The 20510-nt window shown below is 52.4% G+C and overlaps 2 protein-coding genes across 2 annotated transcripts in view; both read right to left on the bottom strand.

Annotated features, from left to right (window-relative positions):
- Positions 1–20510, bottom strand: part of LOC139673817 (zinc finger protein 850-like) — a 584874-nt gene that overhangs the window by 490398 nt on the left and 73966 nt on the right. The window lies entirely within an intron of this gene.
- LOC139674123 (olfactory receptor 14C36-like) lies at positions 668–4505 on the bottom strand. Its single transcript, XM_071560270.1, has 2 exons — positions 4493–4505; positions 668–1668 (listed from the first exon to the last, which is right to left on the bottom strand). Exons 1-2 carry the CDS (start codon positions 4503–4505, stop codon positions 668–670), a joined length of 1014 nt encoding a protein of 337 aa, XP_071416371.1.

Genomic DNA, 20510 nt, shown 5'->3' with positions numbered 1-20510 from the left:
CAGCCTGTGCCATGGCCAGGGCAGTGCCCTGCAGGGGCACACACTGCCATGTGTCCCTCTGCCATTGCAGGAGGTTCCTGCCAAGACGGGCTCTCCTCCTCCCTGAAGCTTTCCCTGAGCACAGAGGCCTGAGAGACCTTTCCAGTGAAGACTCAGGCAGAGAAGCCATGGAGTCCCTCAGCCCCACAGCAGTGTCTGCTGGAATTAAATCCTCCTCCCCATCCCACAGCAGCCCTGCATTTCCCTCCTTCAGCCTTGGTCTCCAGCACAGCCACTGAGGCTCTTTTGGCTCTTGACCTTTCCTGCAGCCACCAACTCCCAGGGGAGCTCTGCCCTTGCCACAGTCCCACGTGCCATGCCCAGGAATTCCTTGTCTGTGCCTGGCCTTGCTGTCAACCCCTGGCAGAGATTCCATGGCCCCTTTGTGTCCCACTGCCCCACAGCTGGTCCCACAGCCCCCTGTGCAGCCCCAGCCCAGGGCAGGAGCATCCATGGTGGAGAATGGTCCCTCTGATGGGATGCCCAGGGCAGTCCTTGGCCTTGGTGACAGAAGACTGGGTGGCTAATTAACTGGGATAAAATCAATAGTTACTTTTTTTTTCTTTGATAACAGTAAAGTTAGAAGGGGAAAAAAAGGAAAATTATGTAAGAGGAGAGACTTGGTCTCTCATGAAATGCACTGGGTGTCACTGACAGAGCAAAGCAGGCAGTCTCTTGCTGCTGAAAAGCATCCAGTCATCATTTTCCTCACAGCATTCTTCAGCTCCTGGTTCCTCAGGCTGTAGATGAGGGGGTTTAGTAGTGGAGGCAGCACCGAGTACAGAACTGCCACCACCAGATCCAGGGATGGGGAGGACATGGAGGGAGGCTTCAGGTAGGAAAATGTGCCAGTGCTGAGAAACAGGGAGACCATGGCCAGGTGAGGGAGGCACGTGGAAAAGGCTTTGTGCCGTCCCTGCTCAAAGGGGATCCTCAGCACAGCCCTGAAGATCTGCACATAGGAGAAAACTATGAAAATGAAACAGCCAAAAACTAAACAGGCACTAACCACAATGAGCCCAGTTTTCCTGTGGTAGGATTGTGAGCAGGAGAGCTTGAGGATCTGAGGGATTTCACAAAAGAACTGGCTCAGGGCATTGCCCTGGCACAGGGGCAGGGAAAATGTATTGGCTGTGTGCAGCAGAGAGTAGACAAACCCACTGGCCCAGGCAGCTGCTGCCATGTGGGCACAAGCTCTGCTGCCCAGGAGGGTCCCATAGTGCAGGGGTTTGCAGATGGCAACGCAGCGGTCGTAGCACATGATGGTGAGGAGGAAAAACTCTGCTGACATGAAAAAGGAAAAGGAAAAGACCTGTGCAGCACATCCCATGTAGGAGATGGTTGTGGTGTCCCAGAGGGAGTTGTGGATGGCTTTGGGGACAGTGGTGCAGATGGAGCCCAGGTCTGTGAGGGACAGGTTGAGCAGGAAGAAGTGCATGGGGGTGTGCAGGTGGTGGTCGCAGGCTACGGCGCTGATGATGAGGCCGTTGCCCAGGAGGGCAGCCAGGAAGATGCCCAGGAAGAGCCACAAGTGCAGGAGCTGCAGCTGCCGCGTGTCTGCCAATGGCAGGAGGAGGAACTGGCTGATGGAGGTGCTGTTGGGCATTTGCTGCCTCTGGATGTGGGGCACTGTCCAAGCAGGAAATAAGAGTGACAAGTCAGGGGAGAGGGTTCTGAATGTGCCAGACACTGTTAAAAGCAGACAAAGCCATCACAGGCCACTAAATATCTCAGCCTGTCTCAACGTCTCATGGTCCAAAGGACACACGTGACTCATCTCACCACCTCAACAGCATTTCCTGGGATGGGCACAGCATCTCTGCCCCTCCCCACTGGGGCTTTCAGATAACACAATTGTGCCATGAGGATTATTTGCATTCTTGAGGGCTGCTCCCATCTTGGAAGGGCACCTCAGAAGAGAAAAAAGGGTCCTAAAGAAGGAGATTAATTCTGGGAGAAACAGCTCGTTCTCCAGGCCCACAGACTTCCCTGCCTATAGCCCCACTGGTCACAGGAAAATTGGAATGTCTTATTCCCAGGGAGAAAATTTTGAGGGGGATCACAGGATCAGTGATTGACTCTGTAGCTCGAACTCTCCTTCCCTGTAAGCCTGACTGAGGGAACAAGGAAACAACCTCAGTAACAAGGGCATGTTAAGAAACAAGGAAATACACAGGGAGGGTCCAGTGGGGAGAGACCAGGGCAGAGCTCACTGGAAACTCAAGGCAGCATCACCCTGAACCAGCTGTGCCACCTCCCAGACACCAGCAGTGCCAAGTAGTTGTTCTCAGCCGCTGTTCAGCTCCTCAGTGTTCCCTCTGCAACTCAAACCAGATGTGTGGCTTGAGAGCCTGATAGAAATCCCTCCTTTCACCTTCTCCTTGAAACATCCCCTGGAAAATATCCTGCAGGGCTCTGTTTCTGTAAGCAGTCCTCACCTATGAAACTCTCACTTTATAGCTGAACAAACATGCCCTTCCCTGCCCTGCCCTGCCCTGCCCTGCCCTGCCCTGCCCTGCCCTGCCCTTCCCTGCCAGGATTTGCTCGTTCCACCCACAGCCTCTCTCCCAGCACTGAAAGATCTCCCCAGACCAGCTGAGAGCTGCCCCTGGCAGGTGGCAGAGCTCCTGCCCTGGCACAGCACCCTGGGGTGCAGGGCCCTGCTCTGCAGGACAGTTTGGGACAGCCTTGGTGGCACAGCCAGGGTTCAAACCCTACAGCCATCCCTAGGAGGAGGGAACCCTGCTGGGATGTCCCTGGGATGGTGCAGCAGAGAGTCCCTGCTTTGCAGCACGTCATCATCATCAGAAGCAGAGAAACTGTGATATCCCACATTAGAGACCCCCCAGGCTGTGGGATGTGCCAGCGTTGGGAGATCTTTCCACAAACTGCACATACATTGCCCTTCATGCAGACTTACCTTCTGAAAGCCTGGAAAGATTCCGTTCTGTGGATCTTCCTCTCAACTTTCCTCACACCCCAGACTGTGTGTAGCCTCTCTCTGCCCTGCTTTTCTGCCCTCGGTGTGTGCAGGCAGTGCCCTGAGCCCTGCTGGGCTGTGCACAGGAGCTGCTCCTGGGCAGAGCTGTCTCTCTGCAGCGCTGCCCGCTTGCCAGGAGCTCCCTGTGTGCCAGGAGCCCGGCCCAGCTCAGCAGCACAGCAACAGCCCAGGGCATTTAATGGCTCTCTGGGGGGTTTAGTGCTGAGTCCCTGAACATCAGATCATGACGAAATTTGCAGCATCCTCTTGAGAAACAAAAGTCAGAATCAAACTTTAAAGTTTCTTGTGTTTTAATGGGCCGCTCTCAGGGACATAACTGAAAAGGTTTCCCCAGATTCCAGTTAGAAGAGAACATTATAGACAATGATGACAAATATGAAGAAGCAAAGAAAGGTCACTCTGATGCTGAGAAAGGTAAAAAGCATTTCATTAACCCAAAGGTCACAGCCATGCCACCCAGCCTCTGGGAAGAGAGATCCTCTCCCTCCCTCATTGCTCTGAGCTCTTCCTGGGGCACTGGCATGTGGGATGTGCAATGCCAAGGACAGGAGGATGGGGTGGCACCTCCCAGGCTGCTGAGCAGGGACAAGGAGGCAATGAGGCCCCAGGGCTGCAAGGCTCACTTGTCTCCTCATGCCATCAGGGGCACACACAGCAGCCATGGCCAAAGGCCTGCACAAGTTGGCTCTCTTGGGGCCTTTCAGCTTCTGCACATCCCTGTCTCCTCTTCAGCCCAGGCTGTCCTATGGTGTCCATGCCCTGCCCCTTTCCCTGCAGGCTGTCGGCATCCCCCGGCTGCCCCACCTCGCTGGCCCCTTCCTGCACTGACATCTCTCCCTCCTCCCTGGCTCTGCCTGGGAGCACAAAGCCTTGGGCTGGCTCAGACTCCTTCAGGGTGATGTGTTAAAGCACATCACTACCCTTTTAGGGAAGTTCCTTTCTCCTTGTGTGCACTCTGGACCTCTCCATTTGCCCTTTAACTGCACTTTAGCCCTCTCAAACGTCTCCTGTTCTTTCCTCAGTCTCCACAGCACTGGGCCCAGGGCTTGGAGGCTTCCAAACCCCTTTATACGATATCTCTGGTATTTAGCCATGAAAATGTTGTACTCTTAGTGCAGGAGAGACACAGTGACACTTTTTGCCAAAGGTTGTATTGGCAGAACAAGGCACAGGAACTGGAACTGAATGAGGGGAGATTTCCATTGGATGTCAGGAAGAAATATTTTGTGCTGAGGGTGGCAGGAACCTGGGCCAGGTTACAGAGTAAGTGGAAACCCCATTCCTGGAGCTGCTCAAGGTTTGGAATTTTGTACATCCTAAATTTGTGGAAGGTGTCACTGAGTAACTGAAGTGCACTTTGACTAGTGGCTCTTTTAGGTCTCTTCCAACCCAAACAGTTTATTATTCTTTTTTCCTATATCTCCAACTCCTTCTCCACAGGATTGCAAATACCTACATGCACCATGTTGGCATTTTAATGTGACCTAATCCACAACACTTTATGAAAATGGAAAAACAGTCCTTTTAGGGACATGAATTTCAATGACTTTGGAGGAACCTTTCAAACCTCAAAAGTTATAAAGGAACTAATAGAGATTTCCAACGTCTCTGCATGAAAGGCTGCCCAAGTGATCAGTGACAGCCCCCCAGGATGGCCTTGCAGCTGAGGTTGGGGGTTTTCTCACTCAGATACTGAGACTCAGCGTGAGAAGCCAGAAAGTGCATTTAGGGATTATGCAAGACGTGCCATGGGATGTCCAGGAAATGAATGACGTGATATGTGGAGGAACAGGCATGAGAAAATAGAGAAAAGGGTATGAAAGGAGCTGATCATGTGCAAAGAGGTGACTGGTCAGTGCCTTTCCCTTGCCATGTCCTGCAACTGATCCCACAATCCTTCCCATGTTCTTAATCCCTCCATTGCTAAGAAATCTCTGGGACAAGGGATCTCTGTGCTGTGGGTATGGGGGGAGATCCAAGTGCCAACCTCTAGAGTGGGAGTCACAAACCATCAGGTCTTGAGTCTTTTGAGGGTCCGGACACTGGTGAGACTGGTGTGTGTGCACAGAACACTGGTGGGGGTGGGTGAGTGGGTGGAACCACCCGTGAACATCAAACCAGAGTAACCAGTGACTGGCAGAGGCCTGGAAGCCCCTGTCTGAGATCATCTCCTGAGGAATCCACATTGTCTGGGTGTCTCTGCAGCTCTGCCTATTCTCCTGACATGGCAGAGCACACAAACAGCCCATCCTTGTATCCCTTTCTCCACTCACTGTGCTTTGATTTGGCTCAGAAACCTCCCAGGGTCCCTTCCAGGATGAGTTCCTGTGCATTTCCCTCCCCATGGGCCTTCCTTTCCTGATGCAGCATCTGTGGGGCAGCAGAGCTGGGTCAGTGCAGGGACAGGGCTGGCTGTGACAGGGGCCATGAAGCCACTGCCAGGAGGTGACAGGAAGGACAGTTTGCAAAGACAAAAATTAGATGTGGGGATTTTGTTTTTTAAGGAAAGGAAGGCTTGGCTGGAGGTGGCATGTGAAGAGGATGAAAGACAAGGGATGTTGAGGGTAATGGAATGCTCAGCCTGGAGATGAGGAAAAGACTTTTTCCCAGTTGAAGGGCCAGTGCAGAGCAGGGTGGCCACGAGCCCAGGCTGCCTTCCCGCCTGCCAGGGTTGGTGGGACTGTGTGACAGAGTTGCCCCCAGAATCAGAACCTGGGGGCTCTCCCACCTGCCCCACTCCTTCAGCTCCCCAAGGATGGCAATTTTTTGTTCTGTGGGTTCCCTGATGTGCTGGATGACCTCACAATGCTCCCTGGCCAGAATGTCTCCTGAGGGCCGCCCAGGCTGCTGCAGTGGAAGTGACCTCACAACCATCACATTCCAGCCACATCCCCATGCCTGGTCTCCCTTTCCCTCTGCCCCTGTCTTGTCTCTGATTATATTGTAGGAATGGTTTTAATTAACCTTTTAATGAACTGCTTGAATTAATGACAAGTTGTGTGTTGGGCCTTAAATCACTTTCATCCAGCACTCAGCAGAATTTAACCAAAGCTGCCATTGTGAGAACACAGCTTGGGAAAAGCCTCCCTGAGTGGTCTGAGGCACAACCCATTGCCTTCTGCACCCACAGCACAAGAAATATCAGCTGCCCTTTGTGCCAATGGATCTGCAGTATCTGGAAGGGAAGAAGTCTTGTCAGAAATGGACTTGTGAAGAAGATGAAAAAGCTTCCCCAAATGCCTTGAAAACAGAACTTTTACTGTTGTATAAATGCATGTTCACAACATGGATTCTTTTGTTCTCTTTTGCCTAGTCACTGTCCTCTTCCCAAAATCCCACAAGATAACCGTTTCCTCGTCACTCAGGAATGCATGTAGTGTCCTGGAGGAAGCTTCAAGTTTTCTTATTGGTTCTTATTTACTCTTTGTCTTGGTTGTTAACCCTGGATTTCTATTGGTAATAGTCCAAATCCCCCCTTGATCACTATTGGTGGTATTTTGAGTCCCCCAAAACCTTTATATACCCCTACCCTTTATCAATTAACTCTCTTTGTCATTCCTCTCCTGTGGTCTCTGTGTGGCTCTTTTTGGGCTCCCTGGAGACCTCGTGGTGGGGGACAGAGTGGGAGCACATCCCCTCCAGATAACAGGCTGACTCCTGGGACCTGGAGTCCCTCTCAGCCATTGCATCCCTTTCTATGGGGCTGAACCTGGTGGGTCTTTCTGCAATACTCCCTTTAATTTCCCTTTTGGAAGGTATATATTTTCCCCAGCTGGGTCAAGATGTTGGGGTCTGTCACAGCTGCCTGAAGTAACTCAGAATCATAGAGTGTCCTGAGTTTCAGGGACCTTAAAAATCACCTGGGTACAACCTCAGTGACATGGGCATGCACAACTTCCACTAGACTAAGTTGCCCAGAGCTCTGCCCGGCCTGGTCTTGAACACTAGAGATGGAGCAGCCACAGCTTCTCTGGGAAACCTGTGCCAGACTCTCAGCACCCTCACAGGGAAGAATTTCTTCCTAATACCTCATCTAAACTTATCCTCTGTCAGTGTGAAGCCATTGCCTGTTTTCCTGTCACTCCAGGCCCTGGAAAATAGTCTCTCTCCATCTTTCTTGTTGTCTTGTTTCAGGTTCTGGAAGGCCACAATCAGGTCACTCCAAAGGTTCTCTTCTCCCAGGCGAACAATCCCAGCTCTCCCAGCCTTTCCTCACAGCAGAGCTGCTCCCTCCCTCTGATCATCCTGGTGCTTCATCTGGACTCACTTCACAGGTCCAAGTCTTTCCTGTGCTGGGACCCCAGAGTTGGAGGCAGCACTGCAGGTGGGGTCTCACCTGAGAGGGCAGAGGGGCAGAATCCCCCTCCCCTGCTGCTCAGGCTGCTTTGGAGGCAGCCCAGGACACCACTGGTCACCACTTGCCTTGGTGACCAAAGATCCAGTAACACATCCCCCCTGGAAAGGCCTCCTGACCTGTGTCAGGAAGTTTTCCCCCATGCATTCCAGGAGTCTCCTGCAGTGCCCAGAGCCATCCATGCTGCTTTCTCAGGAGGTGTTCAGAGGATTGAATTCCCTCAGCAGGACAAGGCCCTGTGAGCTTGATGCCTCCTGTGAGATCCAGGTGAGACCATTCCCACCTATTTCATCTCCTAAACCAGTGTCACACATCCTGTACCCTGGAGGGGATGGAAAGGAAAAGTGATTTGATGATTTAGGGAGTCTTACAGGAAGCCACTGTAACAGATGTGTGAGATGAGTGCAAAGCTGATCATCCAAACCCCAGGGGTGTCACTGACACTGGTCACTGCTCCCCTGTGTCAGGTGAGAGAGCTCCACCTCAGAAACCTCACAGAGCTCCTTGTGTGAGGTGGGGCAGGGGCAGTGCTGGGCAGGAAAGGTTCAACTGGGACACTGGGAACATTTCTAGGCAGAAATGTATCAAAAATCATCCAGAGGGAAACAAATGTTAAGCTCTTAATATTCTTTTTAGTTCTCCTCCTTGTGTTACAGGGACACAAATACCTGATACTCTTATGTAGGCTCCCTGGACCCTCTGCCCAGGTTCCATCTACAGCTCCAAAGGGCTCCTGATGTCCTGCAGGTCCTCTGTGACAGCTGCCAGTGCCAGGCAAGGACCTCAAATACACCTGAGCCTCCAGCAGCACTGGGTACTGATGATCAGTCAATGCAGCTCAGCCTGAAACCCAAACTGTATCCTCCAATATCTTGATTTTTCAGTAACCTCTTTCTGTCAATTGAAATTATTCAATACTTTCAATGAAATGTCAATACAATTTCTGCCATGTCAGAATGTGAATTTTCAGGATGTGTGTTGATTGTAGGAGAGGATTTATCAGAATCATAGAGCTGATGAGTCATTGCATCAGAGAATCACTTGGGTTGGAAAAGCCCTCCAAGGTCACCCAGTCCAACCATAACCCAGCACTGCCAAGTCCACCAATGTCCCCAGGTCCACATCCCAGGTCCCTGGGAGTGTTTCACTGACAACAAGGAGAATTTTGGGTGGGCACCTTTACACACACAGATATTGTTGTGTTCACACTTCTCTGCCTGTGTTTGTGTGTGTGAATTGACTGTGATGTGAATGTTGTAATTGTGAATCTATAACTGAGTCACTGTTGAGATTGCAGCAAATTCTGTGTAATCCCTTGATAACTGTTACATTGGTCAATGATTAAGTGCTATTAATCCCTTTTTCCCCCTTTTGTATGCAAACCCTTTGCTTTCTGACCCTCTTCCGTCCCAAGTCTCTGTGTAAATCATCCCCTTTCCTTCAAAAATATATGGGCTTTTTGAGGTTCACTTTGAAATTTTCCTTCTTACTTAAACTACCAAACTCCAATTACTACAGGTCTTCAAGACTTGAAGACAAATAAAGGAAGAGAAATAATTTTTTCTTCTGTGTTTTAATGAGCCCCACTGTGTATTTGGAGATGAGTCCATGATTATCAGGAAGTGAGAGAAGACTGAAAAAGTGGCTCAAGAAGTCAGAAGCCAAACTCCAAGTCCCTTGAAGCATCAATGGCCCCACTGAGGGCAGGCACTGACAAAGCCTCCCCAGGGACTCCTTAGAGCAGATCCTTGGGGGCCCTGATTGCAGGGAGACAAAGGCTCTGTGCAGGCACCTGCAATGCTGAGAAAACCCTGGGCTGGTTGGAGGAAGCACAAAGGCCAAGGCCTGAGCCCCAGGCCCTGGGACAGCAGGTCCTGTCCCTCACAGGTGGCTCAGGGCTGTTTGTGGGGCAGTGGGATGGGAGGGGGAGCAACAACAAATGTTCAAATCTGTGCAACCCCTCCCAGCATCCTCAGGGATGGGTGAGGGAGAAACAAAGTCCAGAACCTGTAAAGAAAGTTTCTTCTGGTGGCCTCAATGTCAGAGGCACATGCCAGAGCCCAGGGGACAAAGGCCTGGGTGCCTTTGTTCCTTCCAGCCCTGCCAGAGCCCTTGGCCATCTGTCCTGCAGCCTGTGCTGCCCTGTCCCTGCTGCTCCTCTGGCCTTGCAGGCTGCACACACCCATCCTGCTTTGCCACCAGCCCTCCCAGCAGCATTTCTGTGCCCTCACTGATGTCTCTGCACCATCTCTGGCTGTTCCCTGGAACACAAAGCCATGAGATGATACTGACACCTTCTGGGTGACCTCTTGCACCTCAAGACTACACTTTGAATTACATTTCTTTTTCATCATGTCCACTCTGGACCTTCCAAGTTTGACTTTGTGGGTTTCCTTCTTATTCCACTACCAAGAAAAACTCCATCTTGGCAGATCTGCTCTGGACCCTCTCCAGTTCTTCCTCATTCCTATACAATGGGGAGCCGCACAGACAGACAGAGCAGTCCAGATGTGGTGACACCAGAGCTGAGTCCAGGGAGGTGACAACTCGTTGTTTGGGTGGCCACACTCCCCCAAGGCAGCCCCATGTCCTGTTGTCCTTATTAACTTTGATCCTGAGCCCCTGTGGCTCAGGACAACCCTCACACAGCCTAGGCCCTTCTCCTCAGGGTCACTCCAGAGCTATTCAGGTCCCTGCCCTCATGTCTGGGTCATTGTGCCCCCAGGGCAGGACTGGCCTCTTTGCCTTCTAAAACTCCAGCAGGCTTGTGTTGCGAGAGCCCAGAGCTCCTCAGGGCCCCTGAGAGGGACTCTCAGCTAGGGCAGCTCTCAGGGTGTGTGCACAGGTGGCTCAGCTGCCTCTGGGTGCCCAAGGCTGCTGCTGCCTGTCAGGGAGGTGACAGATGTGACCTGGCAGCCCCTTCCCAGCCACGGCCCCCTGGAGATGCTGAGGCACAGCTGACTCCTCACAGCATTGCCACCCATGGTGGGAAAGAAGCTGGAGAGGTGAGTAGAGCAGTGAAAAGGAGAGGGTGGGACCCCCAAAACTGATCAGGAGGTAGATGAGAATTGGGGGTATGTGTAAGGGATGGGAGAAGAGGGAAAGTGTGAGCTGTGACCCCCAAACTGATCTTGGGGCGGGGGGCCTGGGGATTGAGGGGATGATGGCAAAGGGGGGGAATAGGCAGAAGGGTGGAAAAGGAGGGGTGGGCTGGCAGGATGGACAGTCCCATGGGGGTCTTTGGGCAGAGGGGGCTTGGAAAGGGGACTCAGGGGTGGCTCCCTGAGCTCCCAACCTGCTGTGGGGTGCTGGGGCTTCTGGGGGGAAGGGGCACCGTGGGACAGGTGGAGTGTAAAGCTTAGACAAAGTTGATAACAAAAGAATTACTTATTTTTACAAATGATGAGATAAAAGATATTAATCAAAATTATTTACTACACAATAGAAATGCTGAAACTTCAGTAACTATAAGACAGGACAGTGTACTGTGGTCAAGCAAATCCTGAAGAAATTTTACTAAAGTTACCAAAGAGGAATAATTTTTAACTAGCAATCAATGTAGCTCAGACAGCCCAAGGCTGCTGGGGAGATCTCTGCTCTCAGCCTCCAGGAGTGACATTAGCTGGGGTCCCCACCCAAGGGAGGAATCTCCACACCGCCCACCCCCCAGGAGGGGTTACCTTGGTAGAACCTGTCTCTGTGAAAGGGGACTGGACCTTTAGAGTATAAAGGTATTGACTGACAGTCATTTGAGTCCAGTGGTTGCCTCATCATCAGGATGTTAATTGGGTGTTGAAGCCAGACCCATACATGTGCAAACAGGGCATTGTTTGCTTGAACATTCCAGCAGGGATGTCTGTTCTCTCAGCCCGGCGGGTAGACCTGTTCTCTCTAAACCTGACGGGTACCCATATTCTAAAGCGGCTGGTAGACCTGTTGTCTTTACGTTTGGTGGGTAGACCTGTTGTCTCTCCCAGTCCGGCGGGTATTCCTCAGCCCAGCGGGTAGACCTGTTCTTTCTAAGTACGGCTTCTCTCAGTCCGGCAGGTAGATCTGGTCTCTCTCCTAGTCCGGCGGGTTGACTTGTTCACTTTCCCAGTCCGGCGGGAAGCCTTTTTAGTCTGACGGGTTGACCTGATCACTTCCTTAGTCCAGAGGGTAGACCTGTTTCACTGCAGGAGGTAGACCTGTTCTCTCACAATGGCGGGTAGACCTGGTCTTTAAACTCAGCGGGTAGGCCTGGCGTCTCCGCTGGACCTTCTCTTTCAGCTGCGGGTCTCCCTGCCTCGCCTGGGCGTCCACGGGCAGACCTGGTAGCGACGGCGGGCGGGTAGACCTGTTCTCTCTCACACCGCCGCCCACAGCCGCTCCCAAACCCGCTCCGGCCGCCCCGCCGGGACCGCCTTCCAGCGGAGTGGGCGCTGCCAACCCAGGAAAACCCTCGGGACAAGGGGAGGGGACACCCACGCTCCTCCTTTTCCTCTTCCTTTCCAGCGCTCCGACTGCGCGCCAGGAACTCTGGGGTGAGCGGGAAAACAGGGGGGGAAAGGGGGAGAAGGGGAAAGGGGGGCTGGGCCCCCCCAAACTGCACAGTGCCCCCGCTGCCCCTCCAAGGGCCGTGCGGGCTGTGCCATGGAACACGAGAGCCGGGATGGGCCCGGCCAAAGCCCCCAAGGGCACCAGGATGTGCCGCTCCTTGGAGCCCGCGCTGGGGCTGCCGCGGGGCGGGGCCGGAGCTGCACACAGGGACGGCAAAGGGCCCCGACAAAGTGCTGCGGGACCCCCGAGCCGAGCCCTGAATAGCCCGGGGGGGCTCTGGGGGGTTGGGTTGTGTTCGGGGGGATGGTTGGGGCTTGAGGGACCCCAAAGCTGAGCCGCCAATGCCCCTTGGGGGCTATTGGGGGTCCCTGGGTGGTGTTTTTCGGGGTCCCGGTGTCGTTTCTCGGCAGAGCCCCTTGGTGAGCGGGGGAATGCGGGGACCCCCCTTGGGGAGGTTGCTGTGATTGGGTCAGGCCCTTCATTGGCAGCCCGGAGAGGGGGGACCCCCCTGGGACCCCGAATCGGGGACCCAAGAAAGGAGGGACCCCCAGAGCCTCAAAGTGCAGAGACCAAAGAGGGGGGAACTCTTGGCAGGGTTTTCTGGGGCTGAATCTTGGTGTTTTGGGCTGAATCTTGGGGTGCAGGTGGGGACACAGTGCTGGGGAAGGGGGTTTTCAGGGGGTTGTAGGGCCAAGCAAAGGGGGGTGCAGGGGTTTGAAAAAGTGGGATGGGGGGTCCAGTGGGACCCTGTGCCCAGGAAAGGAGGTCCAGGGATCCCCGGTGTGGGGGAAAGGGGTGTCATGGGGTACAGAGACCAGAATGGCCAGAAAAAAGGGTCCAAGGGGTCCCCAGTGTTCAAAAAAAAGGGGTATCTGTGATCCGGGAAATGCAGGAGTGGGGGGCCCGGGGGTCCTAGAGTCAAGAAAAAGAGGAGTGTTGGGGCTGGAAGAGGCGGGATGCCCAGGAAAGGGGGTACAGGAGCTTTGCAGTGCCTGGAAATGGGGATCAGGAGGGTGTGAAGGTCAAGGAAAGGCAGGACTAGAGGTGGGGAGAGGTGGTTGGGAGGTGTAGGGGATCTCTGTGGCCAGGAAAGGGGAGTCCAGGGGGTGCCAGGGTAAAGGAAAAGGGAGTGTGGAGTCTGGGAGAGGTGGGAGGGTGTTACAATCTGCTTAAATATCCGAGAAAGAAGTTAGGTTCAAAATATTTTCCCCAACAAAATTAAAACTCAAACTAAGTCCTCTGTTAATTCAAAAAACTGATCTTTTATTATTAAGAAATTTCCAAAAAATTCAGAAAGAGGGAAATAGGAACATTTAGAAAACACTAAGAACACATTTTAGAACAACAAAACAAAGAATTTACCACCAAAACCAACTATTTTCTGCCAACTTAGTGTGTGTGGGGGATAAGCGATGTTGTGTCTGTTCCTGTAGGCAGAGGTGTGGAATGCAGCTCTTGCAGTGCAGATGTGATGCTCAGTCTGTGCTGCTCTCCCTTGTGCAGCAGGGCTGCTCCTCGCTCTCTGCAGAGCTCTCAGGCTCCGCGGAGCTGTCGCTCACGGGCAGCAGCGGCGCAGCCACCCCAGGCTGAACAGGGCCAGGGCTGGGTCAGCAGGAGCAGAACTGACGTAGGGAGCAAGGCAGAGCTCAGCTTTCTCCTTAGTCTGCAGGGAAGTCCATTGAGGAGATCATCCTGAGTGCCATCACACAGTCAGTGTGGGTTTGGGAAAGGCAGGTCCTGGTTGACAAACCTTATCACCCTCTATGACAAAATGACCCACTGAGGAGATGAGGGAAAGGCTGTGGATGTGTCTCTCTGGAATTCAGTCAAGTCTTTGGCACCACCTCCCACAGCATCTCCTGCAGAAACTGGCTGCTCATGGCTGGGATGAGGGAACTGTTTGCACCCTCAGTAAATTGGTGGACAACACCAAGGTGGGTGTGATTGTGGGTCTGCTGGAGGGCAGGAAAGTTCTGCAGAGGCATCTGGACAAGCTGGATCAATAAGACCAAGTGTCAGATCCTGACCTTGGGTCCCAACAACCCCATGGAATACTCCAGGCTGGAGGCAGAGTTGCTTGAGAGCTGCTCATCAGGAAGGGACTTGGGGGTGCTGCTGGAGAGTGGCTGGATATGAGTCACAGTATGCTCAGGTGGGCAAGAAGGCCAAAGGCATTTGGCCAGTGTAAGGAATAATGTGGCCAGCAGGACCAGAGCAGGGATTGTCCCTCTGTGCTGGGCACTGCTGAGGCCCCACCTCAAGTCCTGTGCTCAGTTCTGAGCCTCTCACTACAGAAAGGAGATTGAGGGGCTGCAGCATGTCCAGAGAAGGGAATGGAGCTGGAAAAGAGTCTGGAAAACATGTTGGATGAGGAACTGGTGTTCTTGAGTCTGGAGAAGAGGAGGCTCAGGGAGGACCTCATTGCTCTCTTCAAAGACCCAAAAGGAGGTCTTAGTGAGCAGAGGCCCCCTTCTCTTCTGCCAACCCTGTAGGGAGGGAAAGAGAGGAAACAGACTTGACTTGAGTATGTCAAGGATCAGATTAGATATTAAAAATATGTTTTTTGCTGAGAGGGTGTTTATGCAGTGAAATAATTAGCCCAGGGAGGTGGTGGTATCTTGAAGGGCTCACATGGAGTTTGGACGTGACATCTTGGAATACGATTTAGGGATGATTCTAGTGGTGCTTGGATGACAGTTGGACTAGAAGACTTTGAAGGTCTCTTCCAGCCTTGATAAATCTGTGAGTCTCAGACCTTTCATCACTGCCTCCAAATTTCTGCTCAAAAAAACCCTGGGAATGTTTTCACATTTCTGTCCCTCAGTGGGACCCATTAGCACTGCAAGAAGCTTTACAGTTTGAATCTCACTTTAACTTTCCTCAGGGTCTGATGTTCAGGGACTCAGCACCAAACCCCCCAGAGGGCCATTAAATGCCCTGGGCTGTTGCTGTGCTGCTGAGCTGGGCCGGGCTCCTGGCACACAGGGAGCTCCTGGCAAGCGGGCAGCGCTGCAGAGAGACAGCTCTGCCCAGGAGCAGCTCCTGTGCACAGCCCAGCAGGGCTCAGGGCACTGCCTGCACACACCGAGGGCACAGCAGGGAAGGGACAGAGATGAGAGGCAGCCTGGGGTGGGAGGGAACTGAGCTCTCATTAAAGGAGAAACCTCCACAGTATTTGAAAGAAGAATTCTCTGGCTATAGGAAAGTTAATCTTCCCTTCCTGCAGGGATCTCCTAAAGCTGGCACATCCCACAGCATCCAGTATCTTTCAGAAGGACTCCCACAGTTCTTCAGTGGAGAGGAGGTGACCATATGGCAGAGCAGGGCAGGACCTGCAGGCACCAAGGGCAGACAAGAGAAGTGAGAAAGAGTTTGAAGGTGTCCTGGGGTGGGAGAACAGGTGAGAGCTCATCAGGAGAGGAATCTTCACAGCCCTTTGCCAGGGTAAGTCTCTGGCTGCAAAGCACTGCAGGTGAGTTCCTAGAAGTGTCTCTTAAACCTGCCAAATGCCAGCACTGACAGGAACTCCCCATCCCTGGCTCGATCCAGCCTGTCCAGACCCCTCTGCAGAGCCTGCCTGCCCTCCAGCAGATCAACAGTCCGACCCACCATGGTGTCATCTGAACAAATGCTGCAGAACATGTCCAGTAAAGTTCCTGTAACCCCAAAATATTTGGATTAGTGGAGATTTAGCTCTGCACAACAAAGTAATTCATTCACTTGCTCTCTTTTCCTCCCTCTCTGGATCAAGGGAACTTCTGACTTCAGTGTGTGACTCACTTTGCACAAAGAGCAAAATGGACAGAATTGGGGTAGGGAGCACTTGGAGGGACCTTTAGATCTGTGCCTGACACATAACATGTTTTCCATTGGTCTAAAATTGCCTGCTGTGGAATGTGGGCTTCAGTAATGTGAACTTAAAATACAGCAGAGGAATTTCTTCTATTTTTGAGCTGTGCCTTCCTTTGGTTTTGTTTGCTGACAATACATGATCATCCCTGTGTGTCTCCTGCAGCTCTTTCTCCAAGTACAGCAGGTGGGAGTTGGTGCCAAAGAGCTGAAACCTGCAGGTCCAGCCTTTGGTGGAGGAAGCTCAGATTCCACAAAGCTGTTTGAGTGCCAGGGGTGTGATGAGGAAAATGGTCGGTCAGGGATTAGGGATAATGTTTCATTGATTGTGAAACATAAAATATCTTGATTTTCATGTCTATTTAGACTGCATTAAGAGACACTCAGGATTATCATTTGGGGATGGCTGATATTAATGTTTAAACAGTAAAAAATAAACAGGCTACAAAAAAGACTTATTTTCTCTTTTTTTTTTTAATAGTAAAAGATATTCAATTTGAAAATGCTTCTTTTATCTGCGAATTTAACCACAGAAGATTTGAAAGATTGAAAGTAAATTATTCCCTGGGGGTTATCTGATTAAGATCACTGAATAAATGGAGGGAATGAGCAGAAAAAGAGACCATTCCTGGTGCTCAGGAGCAATATCAGTTAGGGATTGTTGCTCTCAGTGTATTAACAGGAAAAAAAGTAAACGGGACAAAAAGAAGTCTTCCTTTTTTTTTTGTTACTGTAATACACTCACTTTGAATACACTTCTGAAATCTGTCTAATTAACCACAAAAATTTCAAGACTTAATAGTAAATTATTCCCAGAGTCTTGTCTTGTTAGGTTGTTTTGAATGTTAATGAGGCCTCTGGCACTGAATTCCCTAACTGAAGATCTGAAGACAGAACAAGTCTCTAAAAGAGTAAAATTCATCAGCAAAGCTCCAGGTTCCTGAGGATGTCAGCAAGCTCTGCTCAGGCCATCACTGAAAAGAGACCCCAGAGGGGAAGAGCAGACAAGGAGACCATTCCTGAGGGCTGGGGAAGCAGCAGCTCAGAGTTAATGGTTACAGGCGGAAAATGGACTGTGGAACGTGGCTGTGAAAGTGCCTGATGGACTTTGCCAAGCAGGACAGCCAAGCCCTGCCACCCATCTCTGGTTCCTCACAGGACGCTCCTGGAGCAGAGTGATGTGGGGTGTGGAATGGGGAGTGCAGGAGAGCAGTAGGACACCTCCACAGCTCTATGGAGTGGGTGAGGAGGTGACAAGCTCTGGGGCTGTAAGGAACTGGTGTCTTCTCATAGGCTGTCAAGCCCCAGGAAACTGCCCTGTTGCAGAAAAGCACAGTGAAGAGCCAAAGTGTGTGAGAGCAGGAGAGGGCACAGCAGTGTCCCTTCCACAGCCAGGCCTCCAGGGACACACCTGAAGGAGCAGCAGAGCAGGGTCTGGGCTTTGTCTTTGTTTCCTGGACACCCTGGGCAAGGGGCCCCAGGGCAATTGTCACAGATCACCCCCTGCAAACACCATTCCCAGCACTGGCCTCTCACCCACCACTGACAGGTTGTTTGTCCCTCCATGAGGACACCAAATGAGCAGCTCACAAGGCCATGCTGCAATTGTACAGAGGAGACTTCAGCATTCACAGTGTGTATGTGGGGGAGATGAACCCAAGAGAACACAAAGACCATCAGCTAATCCTGGAGGTGCTGGGAAGGGCTGTGGGACACACAGTGTCTCGAGGTCACTTCACTCTGGGCCCCACATCCTCTGGAAAACCCCCAGGATGCAGCACTGGGATGTGCTTCTGAGCACAGAGCTCCCCCTGTGTCCATCCCTCAGGCCGTGGGGCATCACAGAGAGGGGCAGAGCAGGTGACACCCCACAGGGCTGAGGTGCCTCCAGTCCATGGCAGTGGCAGTGAGAGCCCAGGGAGAGACTGTGACTCCTGCAATGATCTCCCCATGGGTGTAAAAGGGAAAGACTCTCTGATCACCCCTGAGTGCATGAGAATCCCACAATCCCAGTTCAGAGGTGGATGCCTTGCTGGACCTCGACATTTCTGTGAGTGACTCCAGGAACAAACTCCACTGGCCCAGTGAGATTCATCTCAGTGGTCTTGGACAGTTCATTGCAAGTGCTCCTGAACTGCTGCATCACCCTTGCCTGGGATTCTGGGCTGTGCTCTCAAAAGGGCCAGAGCAATCTGAGAGGTTCTGGGGTCCTTGGAAAAGGCAGATGCCAAGCCCATTTTTAAGAAGAGCAAAATGAGAATGGGGAAAATTTCTGCAGTGTCCCAGGGTTGCTTGGAGTCCATGAGGCCCTGGAGTGTCACAATGATCCCTGGATTCCATGAGGCTCCACAGGGTCACAGTGGGCTTCTGTTTCCTTGAGGTCCTGCAGAGTCACAATGGATCTTTGATTCCATGAGGTTCCCAAGTGTCAGAATGGCCCCTTGGTTCCAAGGCTTTCCACAGTGTCCCAGGGTCCCTTTGGTTCCTGAGAGAAGATTGCTGGGGGTGAAATTAGGAGTATCAAGTTATCCTGACAGAAGTTGCAATGGTACACAAATTATAGGTAAAGGTCCATCAGGAGTGTTTGCACAGTCAGTGTTTCAACACCCTCAGCATTACCTGAACTTGGTTTTACCTCACCAAAATCTTTCCTCTCTGTTGGCCAAGCCCCTCTTTCCTCCCCCAAATATCCCATCCCTTTTGTCCCAGTTCCTTCTGACCTCCCCAAATCCTTCAGCTGGATGGGCTCAGCTTTGTGACACCCTTCATGACCCCTGAGCATCTGCCTGCCCAGCTTGGCCAGTCAGTTCTGGGAACACACCTGACAGCCCAGCCCCCAAGGGCACAGGATGTTCTGCTGTGCTGGAGAGGACCCTCCTCAGCCTGGCCAGCAGTGCTGCAGGGGGGGATTCCCTGCCCCTCCCCAGCTGGTCCTTCCTGCCCAGCAGCTCCTGCTCCAGAAGGGCTCACAGACACTCTGGGGGACTTTTCACACTTGGGTCCTTGAGCTGCCCTGGGGCATCTCTGGGGCAGTGGCCAACTCTGTGACTGCTCTGGGAAGTCATGGCCTGAAGCCAGGAGTGTGGGTTTTAGGAGGTAGTTGAAACCTCTGCAGACAAGAAATCCTGGTAATTGTTGAAGACTTTCTTGCCTATCATTATGATGTGCTGTTTATTTTTAATTTCAAGATTTTTTCATAATTTTCTTTTTACTGACAACACCACACACTTGTTCTATTAATCTGATTCACTCCCTGTTTATGTGAAAATATTTGTGCAGCTATTTATCAGAGTACATTTCCTACCAGTGTTTTGAATGCAGAAACATTGCTCAGAGGAGCTACTGAACTTCTTTGGGATGGTTTCATATCCCTAATTTTGTCTCTTCTGTTCTTCCTCTCCCAATTTGCCTTCCAAGATCTCTCCAAGCTGTGTGTGCCTGGGAATGTTTTCACAGTCCTGAGCTCTGGGCCATGTCAAAGGGGACAAATGCACCTTCTGGAGAACACTGTCACTCCTGCTCACAGAGCCTCTCTGACTGCACAGGGGAGATTCCCCCAGGCTGTTTCCTGGTGTGGGAAGAAAGGGACATAAAGGCAGAGGAGAGGGATGGAGGAGACATGGACATTTGCAATGGGCATGCTCAAGGCTGGTGAGATAAATGTCCCTGGGACAGGGAGGTTGTTCCTGCAGCCACACCCAGAAATGTCAGGGCTCTGACAGGTGCCCACACCTGAGCTGGGCTCATGACCTGCTCACACCCCGAGGGCTGTTCAGAGACACGAGTCCTTCCCTTGCACACACACAGACAGTTCCTGGCAGCAGGTGCAGTGTCTCCCTGGGCTCCTGCTGCCACTGCCCAGGGCTGGAGGCACCTCAGCCCTGCAGAGCCCCCACCCTGCACACTCACACACTTCAGCTCAACACTGGGGTTTCCCTCTCCCTGGCATGGCCCAGTCCAGCCCCTCCCTGGTCCCACCAATCCACCTGCCCCAGCCCCAGCCCCACAGAGCAGCACAATCATGTCTGGCCCTGCAGCAAGAAATGGAGGCAATGGAGGTGAGGGACAGTGACTCTGTGCCTGGAATGTTCAGGAGACCATCATCTCAGGCATCTCCTGCAGCCCCAGGGCCAGCCCCACTCCCCAGGACAGCAGGAGAGAATCAGTCCTGGGGCTCCGCAGGCATCACCTACAGCCCCAGGGACAGGGCAGCCTCTTTCCATGGCTCCTCTACACACACAGCCTGTCCTGCTCTTCTCCTGGCACATCCCATCTCCCCACAGAGCCTTTCCCCAGGGGAACACGTCTGTGCTGACCTGACGAGCCATTCCTGCAGTCCCTCCCCGTGCTCCCCATAGACCCTGAGCTGGGGGTGCTGCTCTGCAGGGCACAGGGACTGTGGTGCCCAGGGCCATGGTGGAGCTCTGCTGGGCTGTGCTGGTCAGGCTGGGAGGCAAAGCCAGCTGATGGTGGTCCCTGCCACTGACCCCCTGCCACACAAGCTCTTGTGTGGCCATGGAGGGTGCTCAGAGGGGCCCTGCCTTCTTCCAGTGCTGGGAGATGGGTCTGGGGGCTGCATTGGATCCAGACCATGAATGCTTATGGAAAGTAAAATGAATCACAGGACTCCTTTCCCTTAACCTGCTGTATTCCCTGGGGTTGCAGGGCTCTTTTTTTGCAGTTCACACTCAGATGTAGAATATTATCTCTGGGTGACTCCGAGCTGGA

Source organism: Pithys albifrons, chromosome 7 (genome assembly GCF_047495875.1).
Source record: "Pithys albifrons albifrons isolate INPA30051 chromosome 7, PitAlb_v1, whole genome shotgun sequence".
NCBI lineage: Eukaryota > Metazoa > Chordata > Aves > Passeriformes > Thamnophilidae > Pithys > Pithys albifrons.
Note: the sequence above shows the minus strand (reverse complement) of the source record. Positions and strands in the feature narration are given on the sequence as shown.